Genomic DNA, 19,059 nt, shown 5'->3' on the forward strand with positions numbered 1-19,059 from the left:
GCTCATACAACTGTTATCCCAATCCATACACACATCAATTGTGTAAAGCGTATTTGTACATCATTTCTCAAAACATTTTCTCTTCATTTAAACCCCCGACATTAGGTCCTCAATCTGTCCTGGATTTCTTATGCAAAAAAATCAATCGAAACACAACCAGGAAGCAAACAAACAAAAACCATTAACAATGACTAGACAAAACATAGAAAAACCATAAAAAGAAAGCAGAAAATATTAAACACTGAGACAACCTTAAAATGGGTCAAAAGTAGGAGATCAAAATGATAGATTAATTCATTAACCTAACTATATTTGCCACAGTTGACATACAAGGCTCTTTGTCTGATAGCAAGGCTATTTACATCCTTCGACTATGTTCAGAGGGGATTTACCAGAGGCTTAATCCATCTATGAACCCTGCAATCGATTTTAGGCATCTAATGTCCTACATAGCCTTCTGCAAACCGGTGTTCAAAACTTAAAGCTCTGATAACATCACTTCCTTCTGATTTGGATTTTGTTACTTACAATCCTTGGATCACCCAGACTGGTGTGCTTCTTCTTCTATATGGACTCAGGTGACACCTCACTTAAATGTGTACTGGTTTGAAGAACCTAGACACTATTCTTGCTGATAACCAGGCACCAACTTGTTTCATCATCAAACTTTGCTGTAGCACTCTTATCTTTGATTTCTTCATGAGGAGAGCATCGAGCAGAGTCATGTCATAGGAACTAAGTATTCTTAGATTGGAGATAGGATTAAGTACTAGCTCAAAATCCATTCATAGAGCTATGGTATATATATGTCATTGGTTCATTTTGGAGATACCATTAACACTTTATGATAGAGAACATTAGAAATCATAAGGTAATTCTACTGATAGTGCATTAATTTAGCCAGTGGTGTAGAATTTAAAACACTACAAAGAATAGCACATTATACATGAATAGTTCCACTTCAGATGATAGATAATACATGAATTGTTGACGTGTATAGATTAAACTCTTAAATGACTGGATATTACTTACACAATGGGGGTTGGTTAGAGGACAGAACTTTTAATAACACTCATTCACAAAAGCAGGACCATACCTACCAGATTAATACATGTCATAAGAATGGAAGAAAGGCATTACAGTAGTAAATAGGGTAGTCCCAGGCCACCATTCACTGGGTACCCTCAAAGCAAAAGATCAGAACCAGGCTAATGACCACCAATTCCATAACCTTTGGATAGCAGTCATCTTGCTGCTTCTCACATGAAGGCATTTTAGCCTTATGTCCAAAAAAGTATATGACTTCTATAAATCTTCTATCGGTGAGTGTGAGGTAAATAGACTATAATCTTAATGTAAGATGATCACAAAACCATTTTTTTCCCATGGTTCCTCAGGGTGATTTTGAACTACCAGCCTTTAGGTTAACAGTCAACTGTAAATCTGGAATCATTAGCTGTAGGCATCACCAAGGTAAAAGGGATTATTGATATATGCAGTGTGTTTATTCCTGTAAGAAAAGCAGTATAAATATCTGATCTCTTTGCAGAAGAGAATGCTGTACAAAATGCAAAACATTTCAATATCAAAGTCTGTGATGGCTCTCTAAACTCCAGAAATGAAGCAATTGGAAAAGTGCCTAAGTATAATTAAACTCTGAATTAGGAGATGCTACATATTTTGGTTCAAAAGTATTTCATTTGTAACTAAAGTGAAACTAAAAGTTATATTGCTTTATTATCTTAAGTTGCAAAAACAACAAACCTAATTTTGCTCATTCCACTGGAAGTAAAATCTTGGCTAACTTCTGTCTTTCATCCTTTTATTTAGTAAGGTGTTCATGTTATATATCCCGTTTTAATTCTGCTTATTCTTAAGTTCTCTCCGCCTTCTAGTCAAAGTGGAAGAATCTAAGAAAGTCCACGCTAAAGTAGATGAATCAACTTTGGATAGTGGAAGTGGCATTCGAGTTCATCTTATTCAATTGTTCCATTTTGTAAATAAGAGTATAAAAGGTCCATAAACTCACTGACTGTGATAGGATATCTCTATTCCTATAAGGAAGTCCGGTTAATAAAACTATTATTCAAATGTGCACCATTTGAATAATTCTTTCGACTTCTTCAGTCTGAAATTGATGAAACATGCAATCAGGATGCATTAATAATTGGCGATTAGAAAGCAAATGTTTAAAATGAAGAAAGATTGAAATGAAGCTGGGGCAGTCTATGGTATTTTCAATATTCTTCAACATTATAATTCAAGTGCATCATTGCTTCTCTGGTCTCCTTTATACATTTAAAAAACCCAAAAACTCCTTCAAATCGGACAATAAACAGAGAAAACATTGAAATTGATAAGGTTTTTCAGTTTGCTTTGATCCTCAACCAATGCCCATAAAAAGTCAAGGTATCGAAGCATGTAAAGCATTGGACAAATCTACAAAATCTTGAAAATGTTAACAAGGGAAGCTGTCACTTTAAGGACTACAGTGTGTCTGCTCCAGCCCATGATGTTTCCAAGCACCTCAGATGCAGGGGAAAGCTGGACAATGAATAAGCAAGATTGAAGAAGACTTGATGCTTTAGAATTCATGGTGTTGGTGACGAATGTTAAGTACACTGGGGGCTGCAGAAGAACAGACACATCTGTGTGGGAAGAACTGAAGTTAGAATACTACAATGGCTGCAACAATGGTCCCAAACATAGCAGCAATTGTGACGATGGCACAGGGCCGGGAAGTGTTTTATTCTATTATACTTAGTGTCCTTATGAGCTGCTACTTAACTCAAGGGCACCTGACAAGACACTAATCAAGGAAACCACTGTTCATCTGATAATGGATGTAGTCTCATATGAGTATTATGAATTCTACCCCAACAAAGCTTCATTGCATGGTGAAAATCAAAAGCCCTGCAAATAACTGGCTGAGTTAACTTGTATACAGGTTATGAGAAAATGGAATCATACTTACTGGTTTATAGCAGTCTCCAAAACACAGAAAACACTTCTTATTTTATGAAGTTAGTAGTCTTGACTCCCATAGAAAAAATAATAAAGGAAAATTCTAAACCAGTCCTATCCCTGAACTAATATTAAACAGAATCCTAGATAAGGTAGCAGCAAATCAATTCCAGCAAGAGTTAAAAAGAAAAAAGCCAGCATATTGAATCTGGGTTAGGAACATGAACTCAGTTTAAGGAACATGAACTCAGTTTAAGACTAATCTATACCACTTGAAAGAATTGTTAAAATGCACATTGTTAACACAATAGGAACTGAAAAAACTCCTGGAAAAATATATTCACTAAGCAAATAATTATAATTAGTATATTCCAGGCATAATTCTAGTAGCCAACAATATATCAACAAATAAAAACAAAGAAATTCCAGTCAAATCTGCTATTATGCCCAAAGGGGCATGGGCATATCATTCCACTGTAAGGTTCAACCGAAGGCATTCAGCTTACACTTCAGGGGTTAGCAAGTCCACCTTCCCCTGTTCTGTGCCCAGAGAGACTCCACTCCTCAAGCCAGACTCCTGCACAAAACCACGTCTCTTTACTTGCTCCTTGGGTTGGGAAGTCCATCACTCTGTTCCATACTATGCCTCCTGGTTCTGCTGCTGCTGCTCTGATAATATAGCTGCCTTCTGGATCCAAGAGGGTCAAGAGGAATCTTGGGTCCAGAGGACCTACTCCACTCCTGTCTCTCGCTGGTTTATAGCAGTCCCTCCTGGTAAAGAGATCCCTCCTCCTGCTTCTCAGAGGGCTTATTTTGTACACAGTACAAAGCACTAAGGAATCCTGTTTGCAATTACTCACACATGAATCCTCTCAGTGTCTTCTCCCACCTTCTTACCAGACCCATAAGGTCTGGTAAGGTCGTTTGGTGAGAGATACTGACTAGAAGAGCCAATTAAATAATTTACTAAAGCTTAATACTATGGATTTAATACTATGGACTTTAGTTAATAGTAATATATTGATCTTCATTCATTAGTTCTAACAAATGCACCATAATTATGCAAGCTTATGATAGGAGAAACTGCAAAGGAAAATTCTAATACATTAGGACTTATGTGTTCTCAGCTCATTTTTTCTGTAAATCTAAATGTTCAAAATAATCATCTCCATTTTAAAAAATAATTTTTGTTTCAGTATTGCTTATAATAACTAAATTATGAAAACAACCGGTGTTGATTAGTAAGACATTAGTGTTCATCATTCATGACTTAATTAATTGTTGCATCCATACAAGGAAGTACTGTGTTACGTAACCAATCAAATACATCAAAGCTTTGTATATTCATATAAGACGGAATCTCTTACACATATAAAAGGTTGTTCAGAATATATTTTATTTCAAATTTAGTTGATGTTCAGGTTGCAAATATGCTTACATATATACTTAGGCTAAGATTCTTGCACATATTTAAGGATGCTTCCCCTTGCACTATTTCTGGGAGCATTCTTAACAAACCACTAGTGGTAATTACCTCTGAAGAGCAGAAGTAAAGACGTTTAGATAAGAGTTTTTCTTTATCTATATACATATACTAGTTATTTTATGTTTTAATTTTTAATCCTAGCCTTTCCAAGGTAACTTTTTTGTTTATCTTGTCTACTAACCTTCAGCCTTCTACCTTCATTTGGTATTAGGCCTTTACATGTATAAATGACTGTATCCCTGATTGTCCTTTATATTCTTTGGTTTGTGTTTTTGTTTTCTGTTTCTCATCTAGCCTTATTTATTCCATATATATGTTACATGTTGTATTTTAAATAGTATACTCTACACTCTCAGTAGTTCTCAACCTTCCTAATGCCATGACCCTTTAATACAGTTCATGTTGTGGTGACCCCAAACATAAAATTATTTTCATTACTAATTCCTAACTGTAATTTTGCCACTGTTATGAATCGGGCGACCCCTGTGAAAGGGTCATTCAACCCCCAACGGGGTCACGGACCCACAGGTTGGGAACCTCTGCTCTAAAGCATAGGTTCCCAAAGTTACTTAACCTACATCCCCCTTTTAAGAAAAAAACTCAGCCCTCCCCCATTAAAAACTGTTTTACTATAGCCAATAATCTAGAATAAAGTATAGGTATCTGTTTTTACAGCCCCCCCCCCCAGTTCACTCCAGCGTACCCCCAGGGGTCGGTACCACACACTTGAAAACACTGCTCTAGGGTCTGGAGCAATATGTGTTCAAGCACATCAGTATTTCTACAGTGAAGATAAGAATATTCACAGAAAGATGCTTAAATATAGAATATTAAAAATTCCATACCAGTTTGAGAGGTTTTTATTAAGTGAATTAGAATATTTAAAAAATGATTTCTACAATGTTTGTATCTCAGAATGGTATAAAAGTGATTGTTGGCCTATATAGCTTTAAAAAAATGTATTTAGCTTTGATTCATATATCATAAGTCATCCTTTTTTTTTTTAGGTGCCCTCTGAGTAGAGGGCTCAAAAAATTGTGTATCTCTTTCTCTGAAAGTCCCTACTAAAGATGAAGCATTTACACAACCAAAAAACCTAGAAGCATACTTCATCCTTTTTAATGTGCACACTATTGGGTTATAGTATACACAAGAAGACCTGATGACACAATGTTTAAAGCACTCAGTTGCTAATCAAAAGGTTCATCACTTGAACCCACTAATTGCCTCATGGGAGAAAGAGGTAGAACACTGTTTCCTTAAAGTTTACAGTATTGGAAACCGTATGGGACAGTTCTACTCTGTCATGTAGTGTGGTTATTGGTTAAAATTGACTGAATGGCCAGGGATTTGGGTTTTGGGTTTTCATATAGTCACAATGTTGGCTTTCATTGCATATTATATATTTCATTGCATATATATATATATATATATATATATATATATATATATATATGCACTAATTCCTTATGTTTGAAGGTCAGATTATTGATTTGAGATAGTTCTTTGACTGCTAATCTTCTTTCTTATCTCCCTTGTTATTAGCTCCCCATTTCCCCCAACCTCCCTCTATACCCCCAAGAAACCACTAATCCAGTTAATATCTCTATCAATTCACTTATCCTGGATTTCATTTACTGAACAACATAAAACAAAAACCAAGAATCACAAACACTAACAATAACAAAATAGAGAAAAACCCCAGTTGATATGAAAGCAGAAAATATTAAAAACTAAAACAATTTTTAAATGGGTCGAAAGATAGATCAACTGCTAACTTGTAGAATTTTAACCTATGTCTGGCATAACTTACTTTCCTGTGCACTCCGTATGATAGCAAGGATGTTCTCATCCCTGGTCCGTGTTCAGAGGGTATTCAGTGGAAGCTTAATCTACCTGAATTTCTCCTTTACTCTTTTTGTTCTCTTAAACTGATATAAATTTTAAATGGGTCAAAGGGGGATTAAATAAGATGTTACATTTTAACCTTACTATAATCTCCTCTACAATACTCTCTGTCTGGACTATGGTCAGAGAGAACTCATCAGAGGCTTCATATATGTGCGGATCCTACAAATGGATTTTGGCCTTCCACTGTCATCCACGGCCTTCTGCAAACAAGGTGTTCACAATTTAAGTTCTGACACTATATTCCTTCTGTCTTAATTTGGATTATATTATTTACAATCCTTGGTTCACACAGGCTGGTGTGCTACTTCTATGTGGACTTATTTGAGGTCTCATGTATATGGCTTATAAGGAAATATGCTTTGCTAATTACATTTTTACACCGAAACATTTTTAAATACAAATTTCTTCAATTATGTTAATATTATATTTCAGAGATATTATCATAGTGCTTACCACTATAAAACGATACCAAACCTGATTACCGGTAGCGTCTTTGGGGTTATTTTGGCATTTATTAGTCTTGTTGTACTTTTAACTTTGAAGTGGGTGAATATATATCTTACATTTGATCATGTGGGTGAATATATATCTTACATTTGATCTAGCAAAGAATCTCATTTCTTTACTTACTAATGAAAGCTTTTCAAATGTGTTCTCTTTTGTGTGTACGTGTTCCCAATCAAATAGTCCTGTAAAAAGTAAGGAAGTATAATTTCCTGGAATTATATGCTAAATTAAAATACATGTTGGACCATTTTAGTTAATCATCCTGTACCAGCAACTTATATTGAGCACAGTAGTTTATCCTTTTTAATTTAAACTTTTATAGCTATATTTTAATAACTATATGTTTGCTCTTAGATCATATGGGGAATATTTTTCATCTTCGTTGCATTGCTGTTTGTGATTTCTCTCTTCCTGTCAAAGTAAGTACAGCAGACACACTTTCCGAAGCATTTATACAAATCCTGCGTTAGCCTTTCCCAATGCTGAATACCGTTAGGACAGTCTGTTCATCTTAAGTAGCTATTTTACTTGAAGTGTTTTCTGCGTTAACTTAACAAACGACTGCATGATTAAGTAACAAACGAATGCCATAAAGACCTTGTTGGACAAGGTAGAGCAACCTCTGTGGGCTTCTGGGAGTGTCACTCTGTACGGAGTGGAAAGCCCCATCTCCCCAAGGAGCAGGGTGGTGGTTTTGAATTGCTGACCCTGAAGATTGTGGCCCAACACACTGCTACGCCTCCAGGACTCTGATCCATTAATAGTATGCCTTTATTCTGTATCATCGATTCCCAGACTTATTTGGCCTAGTACACTCTTTTCAGAAAAAACTTCCCTAGTACACTACCACCACCCCCAACAATTAAAACCTTTTTACTAGAGCTTATAACACAGCCAGATAAACTGCTCATAACACGGCCAGATAAACCGCTTTTATTGTTCTCCCCGATCATTCCAACCATCTCCCAGAGTCCATATCACCTACTTTGGGAAACACTGTTCTATACCAATTGAGCAATATCTGCAAGATATTTATGTGAGCTTTGATTTTCATTTTTCATGGTTTTAATTTGACTGAGATGAATTTTCATCCTTGGGTGATGATGATATTGTTTCTAATTTAACTGAAAATATGCTACCACTATGTATGTTCATTGACTCTTTCTGTGTGTGCTATTTCCTTCCTCTCCAATTGTAGTTTAGATAAAGCTCTTCATTCAGCTGGAATAGATTCTGGTTTCATAATTTTTGGAACTAACCTGAGTAATCCTTTAAATATGCTTTTACCTATACTGCAAACAGTAAGTAAAAAGTCATTTTATATAATAGTAAATGTTCTGAAATCTTTCATATGAAATTATTTTGCTGACACATCAGTTAATACTATATGTGGAATATGTTTTTGCTCTTTGTAATTTGACTCCTGTGTATAATTTTTACATTGATATGTTGCTTTAAAGGTATATTGATACATTGCTGATCTCTTAAATTATATATATTGATTTAGGAATCATAAAACCTTAGATTTTTTAAAGTACACAAATGAAATTGAAATTTAATTAGTAAGATTTTTCTGAAAAATGTGGTAGTAAAATAATTCAATAAGTAATAGTTTTTTCTTCCATTTTGAGGCTTTTGTTTTACAGATAGAAGGGGGCATTATCACAGTAGCCCAATATAAATCAGGTTCAATATCTTAAAATGGCAATAATAAGATTTTTTAATTGATTGTGTATGTTTTCTAGAACCCTAAAAGTTTACGTATTAAACTTAATTTTACCTCTTTCCTAGGTTTTTCCTCTTGATTATATTCTAATAACAATTATTATTATGTACTTTATTTTTACTTCGATGGCGGGAATTCGAAATATTGGCATATGGTTCTTTTGGATTAGAGTAAGTATTATAATATTACTTTTATTTTTGTTCTCATTATTTTGTATTTAATGTTCATCATTGCAAATTGTCTTAGGTTTATATAATAGAAGTTATATCTGTATATCAAAAGTGATAAAATTCATTACCTTTTCATTTTATATTAGCATAAAATTCCTTTTTTGTGGAAACATCAGTTCTTGACCAGAGGAGATGCTTCCCCTCACTCACAAAGACTGTTTGGCAATGTCTGGAGACATAAGAAGTTGGTGACACTTCAGGATGCTATTGGCATCGTGGGTCGAGCCCAGAGATGATGCTGCTAAAACCCTACAGTACAGAGGGCAGCCACCCAACGCAAGGGCTTCCTTGGTGGAAAATGTCAATAGTGTAGAGGTCAAGTAACTGTGGCATACAACTTACAGTGCTTTCTCATGTAGTGTGACTGCATTGTGTATTGAAGCACAAATAGATAAGACTGAAGCTCAAAAGATGGCTTTGCTACTAGGAGATGAGGGGTATTTTATGGATTTAATTATGTCTCCCCAAAATATGTTTTGTAAACCCTAACCTCTTTCCCTGTAGTTATAATCTGATTTAGAAATGAGTTATCTTCTCTATGATAATGAATCTTTAAGGCACCAAGAAGCAGAAAAGGAAGAGACTAAAACCTTCCTCCAGCACTGACATAGAGAGAAATCTTCCCCTAGAGCAGTGGTTCTCAACCTTCCTAATGCCCCAACCCTTTAATACAGGTCCTCATGTGGTGGTGACCCCAACCATAAAATTATTTTTGTTACTACTTCATAACTGTAATTTTGCTACTATTATGAATTGTAATATAAATACCTGATCTGCAGGATGTATTTTCATTGTTATGAATTGAACATAATTAAAGCATAGTGATTAATCACAAAAACAATATGTAATTATATATTGTGATATATTTATTTCTAATTACAAATAATTGAAATTTTGCCTTGAAGCATGGTATAGCATGGATAACAGTTTTCATGCCGGGTCCTCTTATGTGGATGTATCTGCATGTGGGCAGACCCGCCTGGAGACAGATAGAGGAGCAGTGTCTCAGTTCCTAAGACCATCAAAATATGTGTTTTCTGATGGTCTCAGGCAACCCCTGTGAAAGGGTCGTTCGACAGCCCCCCCAAAGGGCCCACGACCCACAGGTTGAGACCTGCTGCCCTAGAACTACCACTCTAAATTTGGACTCTAGCCTCCTACACTACGAGGATGCATTCTGCTTGTGAAAGCCTTCTACGTGTGACATTTCAATTACTACAACACTAGATCACTAAAAGAGGAAGTAAGTGGTTTAAGAAAAGGATGGTTTCCCCTTTATACCTATTTTGAGATAAATTAAGAATTTTCAGATGAGGTAGGGACTAATTTCAGATGGGAATAAAAGAAAACCTAATTAGAATATGACTTAAACATATAGGGAAAATATCTGGCATTCCTTTAGTAATTTATGACTACCAGGACCAATGCTTCCTGTGTTTTTCTCATGATCACATAATGACTACTAAAGATTCATTTATCCTGTCCATGTTCTATTCAAGGGTAAAGTTGAGTAGGAAAAAGGAGTGATTCTCTTAATAAAGCAGAAGTTTCCCAGAAATCCCAAGACTTCTCATCTTTCACTGTTTACTATTTTACCACATGGTAATGAGTAGTGACGAAAGCTGAGGAATGTAGATTTTTTTTTTTAAGTGGACATATTACTATCCCATTCAAAATTCTCTCTCAAACTCATGGCCATTGAGTCATTGTTGACTCATGGTGAATCCTGTGGATTTCCTGAGACTAGAACTGTTCACAGGAGTAGAAAGCCCAGTCTTTTTCCCTCGTCGTTGCTGGTGGTTTTGAACTGCTGACCATGTGGATCACAGCCCAGTGTGTAACCACTACAATACCAGAGCTCTAATGAGTTCTGTTAATACTGTAGCAGCAGCAACAACAAAAACAAGCCCTGGTTGTGCTGTGCTATAAGCATTGAATTGCTAACTGCAAGATTAACAACTTAAAAGCCACCGCCTGCTCAGAAACCCTCACTTCTGCGCTGCCCAATAGTGTGACTGTGAGTCAGAATTGACTCTCCAATAGTGGAACTAGTGTAAAATAAGGTGGTAATATAGTAACTAAAATGTGTGCTTTTCCATTGAAATGAAAGGCACCTGGATTCCATAAGTTTTGTGAAAATATAGCCAAAGTTATCATAAATTATCTTAACATGGTTTTACAGCACAGGATGAGACTTTCATAAAAAGAATGTAATCATATAATGTCTGCCCTTGAGCAGTAATATATACAACTAATAGTTGTATATATTAGTTGTATATACTATTAGTTGACTAATAGTTACATGTCGACTCATTCTAATTTTTGCATAAAAGCAGAAGTGGTTTGAAGTTCTTAGCTTACTGAACTGCTAAGGATGCTGTTTCATACTAAGCTTGGAAGGTGTGTCTGGAAATATACTGTGAACAATAACATTGTTCAGGTTTTCATCTTTTAATGGATCATTTATTCTTTAGATATTGATGTTATACTATGATTTTTTAAAAAAGATTTAACAGTATAAATACTGTAGAGAGAATGAGTTATGTTTTTGTCTTCCACATTGGTATTTGGTTGATTACAAATTTTAGTATTGATTTTGGGGGAAAAAATATGATTGAATTTTATAAATCTTTACCACTCACTTAAGGTTGGGCTGGAATATCTTATAAGTGAAGCCTAATGCTTATCTGTTGTTACTTTTACTTTACAGTTATATAAAATAAGAAGAGGTAGAACCAGGCCCCAAGCACTCTTATTTCTCTGCATGATACTTCTGCTTATTGTCCTTCACACTAGCTATATGATATATAGTCTTGCCCCCCAATATGTTATGTATGGAAGCCAAAATTACTTAATAGAGGTAAGTACCAAATTTAAAACATAATTGTTTTGCTATTTAAAAGATAGTAATATTGAAGACCAGTTGCATTTATAAAGGACGCCATGAGATTATTAACCCACCAGGTTAAATTTAATATTGTTTAAGCCAGTTTTTCATTCCTATTTTTAAGCATATTTAAATTTGTTTCATACCAAGTTTTTACAGTCCCTGAGGAGTGCAATAACTATCCTAGCTGCTTACCAAAAAGGGTGGAGCTTTAAGCCCCCCTAGAGGTACTTCAGAAGAAAGGACTGGCTATCTATTTCTGTAAATGCAGCTGCTGAAAACCCCAGGGAATGAATGTGATCTGTAAAAGTTCACCTAAATAACAATAAAATGTTATTAAAAACAAACAAACCCTGTGGAGCATGTGTCTACAGAGACTTAGGTGGAGGCACAATATACCAGTCAAGTTCTTTTGAATAATAATACACGGGTTTTCATTACCATGGGTCCTTAAATGGGTCCCATGTTACTAAGCTACTGAGCTTTATCTCAGCACTTAATTAAAACTCATACTTGTAAAATAGATGCTTTAAGAAATTTTAATAATATGCCATCCCAAAACCATTTTGATAAAGCACAATATGTCTGTTCATTAGCCCCATGAGTCCCACAGGAGAAGATTGATAATTATTCTGTGTGTGAGCAAGTGAGCTTGCTTTTACTGTGATAGGTCTCTTTCTTCCACCTCTACTGAGACCTTTATAGTGTTGATCTCAAATGCTACTTGTAGGTTTCTAGTTGAAACCAGACAGCTAGTTTTGATTCTTTGACAATTTAAAATATTTTGACCATTTCAAATTCAACCTTTTTCTAGTTTGTTTCTTTTTCCTAAAATATTTCTTGTCCTACTTTATGACGACGTACCCATGTCTCAGGGCCTTCTATAAGCCTTGCATGATCAAGGTAGTCTTCCCAGAGCACTCCTTTTATGTCAGTGCTTGACCACAGGCTCTTTAACAGGCACGTCCAGTCCTCAATCCCATCGGGATATTGCTTAAACATTAATTTTTGAAAAATATTAATTAAGGAATAATGTAACTGGAACAAAGATGTTCCATGTCATGATGGATGTTTGAGAAATAGTATTAGAAGATGACCTGAGTCATTTTTCTTCAGCCTTTGTCTTGCCTTTTTGCCTTGTTCCCTGTTCACTATTTAACATTTTGCTATGAATGAATGTGGGAAATTCATGGTTTTTATGAAAACAAACTACTCCTTTCTTATTATACACTGGAAAAAGTAATGAATTAGATGCTTTTGAATGGCATATTTTAATTCAAAATAGGACTAGTTGCTTTGAGAGTAAGCTCTGTTGTTCACAACAGGATCTAAACAATTGTAGATAACCTGGGTGTTAAAACTTACCAAATTATTTTTCTAATTCTAGTTTTACAATAAATTTACACTTTTGAAATTAGCTAAATCTAGTTTAAGACATGCCATCATTTTTGCTAAATTGATTTTGACTCATGGAAACCCCATAAATCTCAGAGTGAAACTATGCTCCTTTGGGCTTTCAATGGCTGATTGCCTAGGAGTTGATCCTTAGTCGACCTTTCCTCTCGGTCTCTCAGATGGATGTGACCCACCAGTCTTTTGGTCTAGCAGAGACCACGTGAACACATTAACCATTTGTACCACTCAGGAAATACAGTTTAAGGTAGTGACAGGTTATAAAGTATATAATGTGATTACATTCTTATGCAAAATGTATTAATGTATTAAAATTCAATATTTACATTACTGTCTTCCAGAACAATACTACTTATGATGATAATAAAGGCAATTCAACTATTGCTACACCAAAGAGATGTGATGCTGATGCCCCTGAAGGTAAAACAACCTTTGTTTTCTGTTTTAGGATGTATAACCCTTTAAGAAAAGATATCTGGCATTTTTTATGTTAATAATTTGATAACATTATTTTAATATATGGTAAGAAAGGAACTGTTACTTAAAAAGTAGACATTGGTTAAGTCTTTTCAGTACATTATCTTCATGATGAAATTGTTCCCATTATGGAGTGAACTTAGTTACTTAAGAAGTAAGTAGAGATAATTATTTTTCATATTTATTAGCATAATAAGAAATCCCTAAGTACTCTAAACACTGGTATGTTTGCCCTCACAGTGGTTAGGCTGTTGGTTGCTTGGGGAAGGTGGGTTGAAGGATTGCAGTAGGATTGGGAATTTGAGGATGGAAAGCAAAGGATAAATGGTAGCTGAAGCTTAAGAAGAAAAGATAAATTGCAGTGTCCAGGATATGTAGTACAATAAATAGAGAAGATGCTGTAAAACTGGGAGAAGAGTGTGAAATCAAGAGAGGAGATGTGGTAAGAAATATAGTGGGAATTAACTTTATTTTGCCTGCATAAATAATAGTAAAATGTTTAGTATAAATTGCCTTGAATTTGCAAATTCAACTTTAGTAATGGCTGCAGTTCCAGATTTCTTACTTCAAAATCAACACATTCACATTAGTAGAATTGATAGGTGAAGATAAAATGAAAAAATGACTGCATTTTTTAAAAATTTAAGGTGGGACTGATTTGAAGATTCTGATCCTCAAATTGTTATACTTGTATTGAAACCTTAGGAGTAAAAAACAAATCAAGGTTTCAAAAGTATGTTGCACTCTTAATGGGGCCCTGTAATGCTAAACCCAACCCCAACTCCCTGCCATTACGTGCATGGTGCTTCACAGTGACCTTAAAGGACTTTAGAGCCTCCTTTGTTGCTTTATGAGGCTATAAATCTTTATGGGTGTAGAAAGCCTCATCTTTGTTCTGATAAGCGGCTGATGGTTTTGAATTACTGAGTTTAAGGTTACCACTTTTAATCCACTATGCTAATATGCCTTCTAAATTGTGAAATTGAAAGAATTTATAGGTTATAGGTTAATGAATTTTATTCAAATAAAACATTCCATCACATTTCTATGAATCATATTCAGTTTTTTTTTCAATCTAATAGAATTTACAGTAGTTAAAATTATTTACTTATGAACTGCTGAAGCATTTTCTTAAACATTCATGTTGACTTGTCCTTTGAAATGCTGCTAGGTAAGCCTAAAAGACCCCTTAGGTTACTGGATTTGATTTATCCACCACCACCTTAATTCATTCTTTAACACATCTTCAAATTTGTTTGTGGATGCCTGAAACATACCTGTAGAAATAAGATTATTAAATTCGGAGTATCAGGGTGGATTTTTTAAGTAAAACGATAAAGAGATGGAGCTGATTAGGGTGTGTATACAGGCTTAGAAATGGTGGTTTAATTTCTATCAAGCTGGGCCTGCATTTCCTGACTAGTTTCTAACTGGTGGGATTGTTCTCAGCTTCCAAAGGTTGCCTCATCCCTTGGCTTATGACGTTCCTCCTTCTTCCAAGTTCAGAAAAGCAGGTTAAGTCTTTCTCAGGCTTTGAGTCTGACCTCTCCTACTCGTTATTGCTGTCCTTTCTTCTGTAAAGCCTGCCTGAATGACACTTCCACCTTTCCCTCTGCCTTTAAGATCCCGTATGATTACATTTACTGTTCCCTATGTGGTGACCTGATTAGCTCAGGATAATTTCATTTTAAACTCAGTTGATTATCAACCTCAGTTGATAAGCACCTCTGCAAAGTTACTTTATAGATAAATGTTTAAGTGAATAAACAAAACATCAGGATCTTGAAGGGATTTGGGATAGTCATAACATCTGTCCAATCCTACCTACAGTTTCAAGCTTTTTATTCCTAAAATAGACGAGTGAAGACCAATCATAAAGAAGGAAGAAAAGGAGATGAGTAACACCAAACTTTTTAGCAACAATAACTGGGAACAATTTAATGCCATTAAGAGATTTAGAGTAGGTTTTGATTTTAGATATATTTAAGGAAGCAATTAGAAGAGTTGCAAAATGACCTGTATGTGTATCCAGGCCCCAAAATATAAGTGGTTGGCACATGTGTACAAAGTGAATCAGTCAAAATCTCATAATTCTCCACTGTAGGGTACACTCTGGTTGTATTTATTCTAAGAATTATCTATATTGTATTCTGACAGTTGATGGTCTGTTTAATATTCTTGCCACATTCAATAGTCTTCACCATCACCACTCACACACAGCACCACCTCACTGCGGTTGAGTCGGTGCTGAGTCATTGTTCCTGTGGAGAAGACTAGGCCTGCCCCTGTGGGCTTCGGACTTCAGCCTTCACAGCAGCAGACAGGCTCCTCTGTCTCCCCAGGAGTGGCTGCTGACCGCACTTAGGCGGGCCCACTAACCTACTTCCCATGCTTATGAGGTGACTGGAAGACTATGGCTGTTCCAGATAGACTTTTGTCCTCAAAGTGACTGATCCTGCTCAGTTAACCCTTGATAAGTGCAGTGGGAAATGAAGTTTGCTGACTCTGCGAGATAACCAAGAGAATGAGTCTAAATGAAGAAAAGAGAAGGACTAATGACTGAACTCTATGACAGCCCAACGTTAAAGAGTTGGCAAAAAGACCATCAAAGAACAAATGACAGTCAGTGAGGCAGAAAGAAAACTGGGAATGTTAGTTACTTGTAAACCAAATGAAGAGTGCTCAACTTCCTAGTGCTGGGGATTGTTTTTAAAAAAAAACACCTGGACCTAGTCAATGAGGGACTTTATTCAACTTACTATTATAATAGAATGGGGATAAATGCAATACAGAGAATTCTTCAACCATGCAACTTGCACATTTCACAAAAGTGAGGCCAGCAGGGCTTTCTTTTTAGAAACGTGTAATCAGAAATTGAACCAGCTGTATGGATTTGGGGTGTTCGAGGAGCATACTTCCTTAAGGTCAGCAGAGAGACTGCTTTTCCTTGAGGTCTACGTAGAAAAGGCTGTATGCTGACGCAGGCTGAGGTTAGGTCCGAATTTAAAGAACTAAGAAATGGAGATAGTCTTATAGTTTGGTCATTTCAACAAGCCTTTCCTATTGATCAGTGAAAACCATCCATATTATCATTTGTGAACCAATGAATGGGAATTGAGAGAGTCGGTGTCCAGCCGGCTTTGTCTTAAAGGAGCAGCATGAGTCTTAATTTAGTCTTAAGGGGCAGGGTCACCGGCAAACATGGAGGGTTTTCATTAACCATCACTTTTTCTCAGGAACATGAGACTTAGGTAGAGTCCCATATTGGCATCAAGTAAGATGAGGACTGAGATTTGAATTAATTAGGTGACTGAGAAGAGCAGTTTTTATAGAGTGGAGGGCAATAAAAGCCTAATTGTGAACATTAGAGGAATGGGGGCTTGAATCTCTCAGTATTTGAAAAGATCTTCACAGTGTAAACTACATAAAATGCCAAACTTCTTAAAAGTATCAGTGATTCTCACTTGGTATAAACCTTGGACCAGCAACATCAGCATCACCTGGGAACTGGTTAGGAACTTAAATTATCAGGCACCACCTTAATAAGCCTATTAAGCCTAAAACTCTGCAGCTGGGGCCCAGCAATCTGTGTTTTACTAAACACTCCAGGTGATTCTGATGCTCCATTCATTTGAGTGAAGAAAAAACCTTCAGAGCAAAGAAATATGGTACAGCACTAAAACTGCTTTGGTCTGAAGGCATTTACCAGATTTGCTTATTTAAACTTCAGGGTCTTTTTAAACAGGTTTATTGGCACTTAAAATCCACATATCACACAATTCAATAGTTCAGTCATATCAAGAAGACTTGTACAATCATAACAACAATCAATTTCAGAACATTTCCTTTGTACCCCCCATCCCCATGATTAAAATGAGCCTTTGAGTTTTGTAATCAAGTTCAGTTCTAGTATTCACTCCCCCTCTCACCTTAATTGTTTACTCCTGTTTACTCACCCCATCCCCCCCACCTCCACCCTACATCCCTTACTAACCTTTGCATCAGTTATTATCTCTATGCATCCACTCTTGTGCTGTACGAACTGCTAAACCCAACAGAAACAATAAAAAAGAAATGAAATGGTAAGGATAAAACAATAGTGATGTAAAGATAAACATACAAAAAAAAGAATAATAAAAAAAGACTATCATCAATATTTAAAAAGCCAGGGAAGACGTTTTTGTCATGGAGCAAGCAGGACCCTTAAAACCTAGAACAAATTCAGGTGGGGTCTAGAGCAGTTGTTCTCAACTTTAATACAGCTCATGTTGTGGTGACCCCCCCCCCCAAAAATAAAATTATCTTCGTTGCTACTTCATAACTGTAATTTTGCTACTGTTATGAATCAGGCGACACCTGTGAAAGGGTCATTGGACCCTTGAAGAGGTCGTGACCCACAGTTGAGAACCACTTGTCTAGAGGGAGGTAGACCTGTTTTCATAGCCTTTGAGGGAAGAGAGGCCAGGTCTAGAGCAGTCCTCTGCAATGAAAATGTAAGTCACATATATACCTGTTCTAATAGCTGTATCAAAAGATGTACAAAGAAATATGACATTAACAGCATTTTATTAAGCTTAACATATTTAAAAATTATTTTAACTTGTAATCAATATTATGTATGATAATATCAAGATACATACTAATAGGTTTTTTCATACTAAGTCTTCAAAACTGGTGTGTATTTTACATTTAAAGCAAATCTTAATTCAGAAAAATAATTCAGATGTTAAAATGAAATACAGTTCTGCTAAAGTAAATTTGTTTAATGAAAAAATACAGTGACTCAGTTTTTTTATATAAGCTTAAATTAAAATAAAGATTAAATTCCGTTTCTCGGTTCACTAGCCACATGTCAAGTTGTGAATAGCCACATATACTAGTCTATCACGTGAGATAATGCAATTCTCAAGCCTGCCCAAGTGGCAGCATATCACAGGAGATACACCTTTTCATAATGCTAAGAACCCCCAGCCCTCACCCAGGTTGTACCATGATGAACCAAAAATAACGCACAGTTGCCTTCGATACTGAGAAAAACCAGGAGGAAAGAATATATCCCTGAGGAATAATAACCACAAACTAGCTCTTCGCAGATTTGCAGGCCAGATGCACATTATCAGAGCAAATTCCATTGTGATCTCAGGCTGGCAGTGCCATAGCATCTGACCTTAGTCAAAATGAGCCCTCATTAGAGAGCTGCTCTTCAAGGAATTCCCACAAAAACAGCACCGCTTTCCACAGAGCCAGATACTCAACTACCTAAAGAAAGAAAGCACCTGAGGTCTAGAAAAAGTGACAGTAGAGATTTCTAAATACCTGCTATTGAATTTGTCAGTAGTGATTTTCCAGAGCTACCTAAGTTGAAAAGAACCTCAACAGCTCAAAATATTAGCAGGAAATTAGTTATTGTAATACACGGAATGAGTGAGTGAGTGAGTGAGTGAGTGAGTGAGTGAGT

The 19,059-nt window shown here is 35.8% G+C and overlaps 1 protein-coding gene across 2 annotated transcripts in view; it reads left to right on the forward strand.

The window, feature by feature from the left end:
• The window catches only part of LMBRD1 (LMBR1 domain containing 1), a 99,358-nt gene that overhangs the window by 70,695 nt on the left and 9,604 nt on the right, over positions 1-19,059 (forward strand). For both annotated transcript variants that reach the window (XM_004696549.3, XM_045294570.1), the window contains exons 10-14: positions 7,223-7,287; positions 8,067-8,169; positions 8,660-8,764; positions 11,535-11,684; positions 13,466-13,544. In XM_004696549.3, the coding sequence (XP_004696606.2) occupies positions 7,223-7,287; positions 8,067-8,169; positions 8,660-8,764; positions 11,535-11,684; positions 13,466-13,544 (502 nt within the window). The remainder of the gene's footprint in view (positions 1-7,222; positions 7,288-8,066; positions 8,170-8,659; positions 8,765-11,534; positions 11,685-13,465; positions 13,545-19,059) is intronic.

The sequence above is a fragment of the Echinops telfairi genome, unplaced genomic scaffold (genome assembly GCF_000313985.2).
Source record: "Echinops telfairi isolate 266 unplaced genomic scaffold, ASM31398v2 ScPeMD7_3533;HRSCAF=4204_0, whole genome shotgun sequence".
Classification (NCBI taxonomy): domain Eukaryota; kingdom Metazoa; phylum Chordata; class Mammalia; order Afrosoricida; family Tenrecidae; genus Echinops; species Echinops telfairi.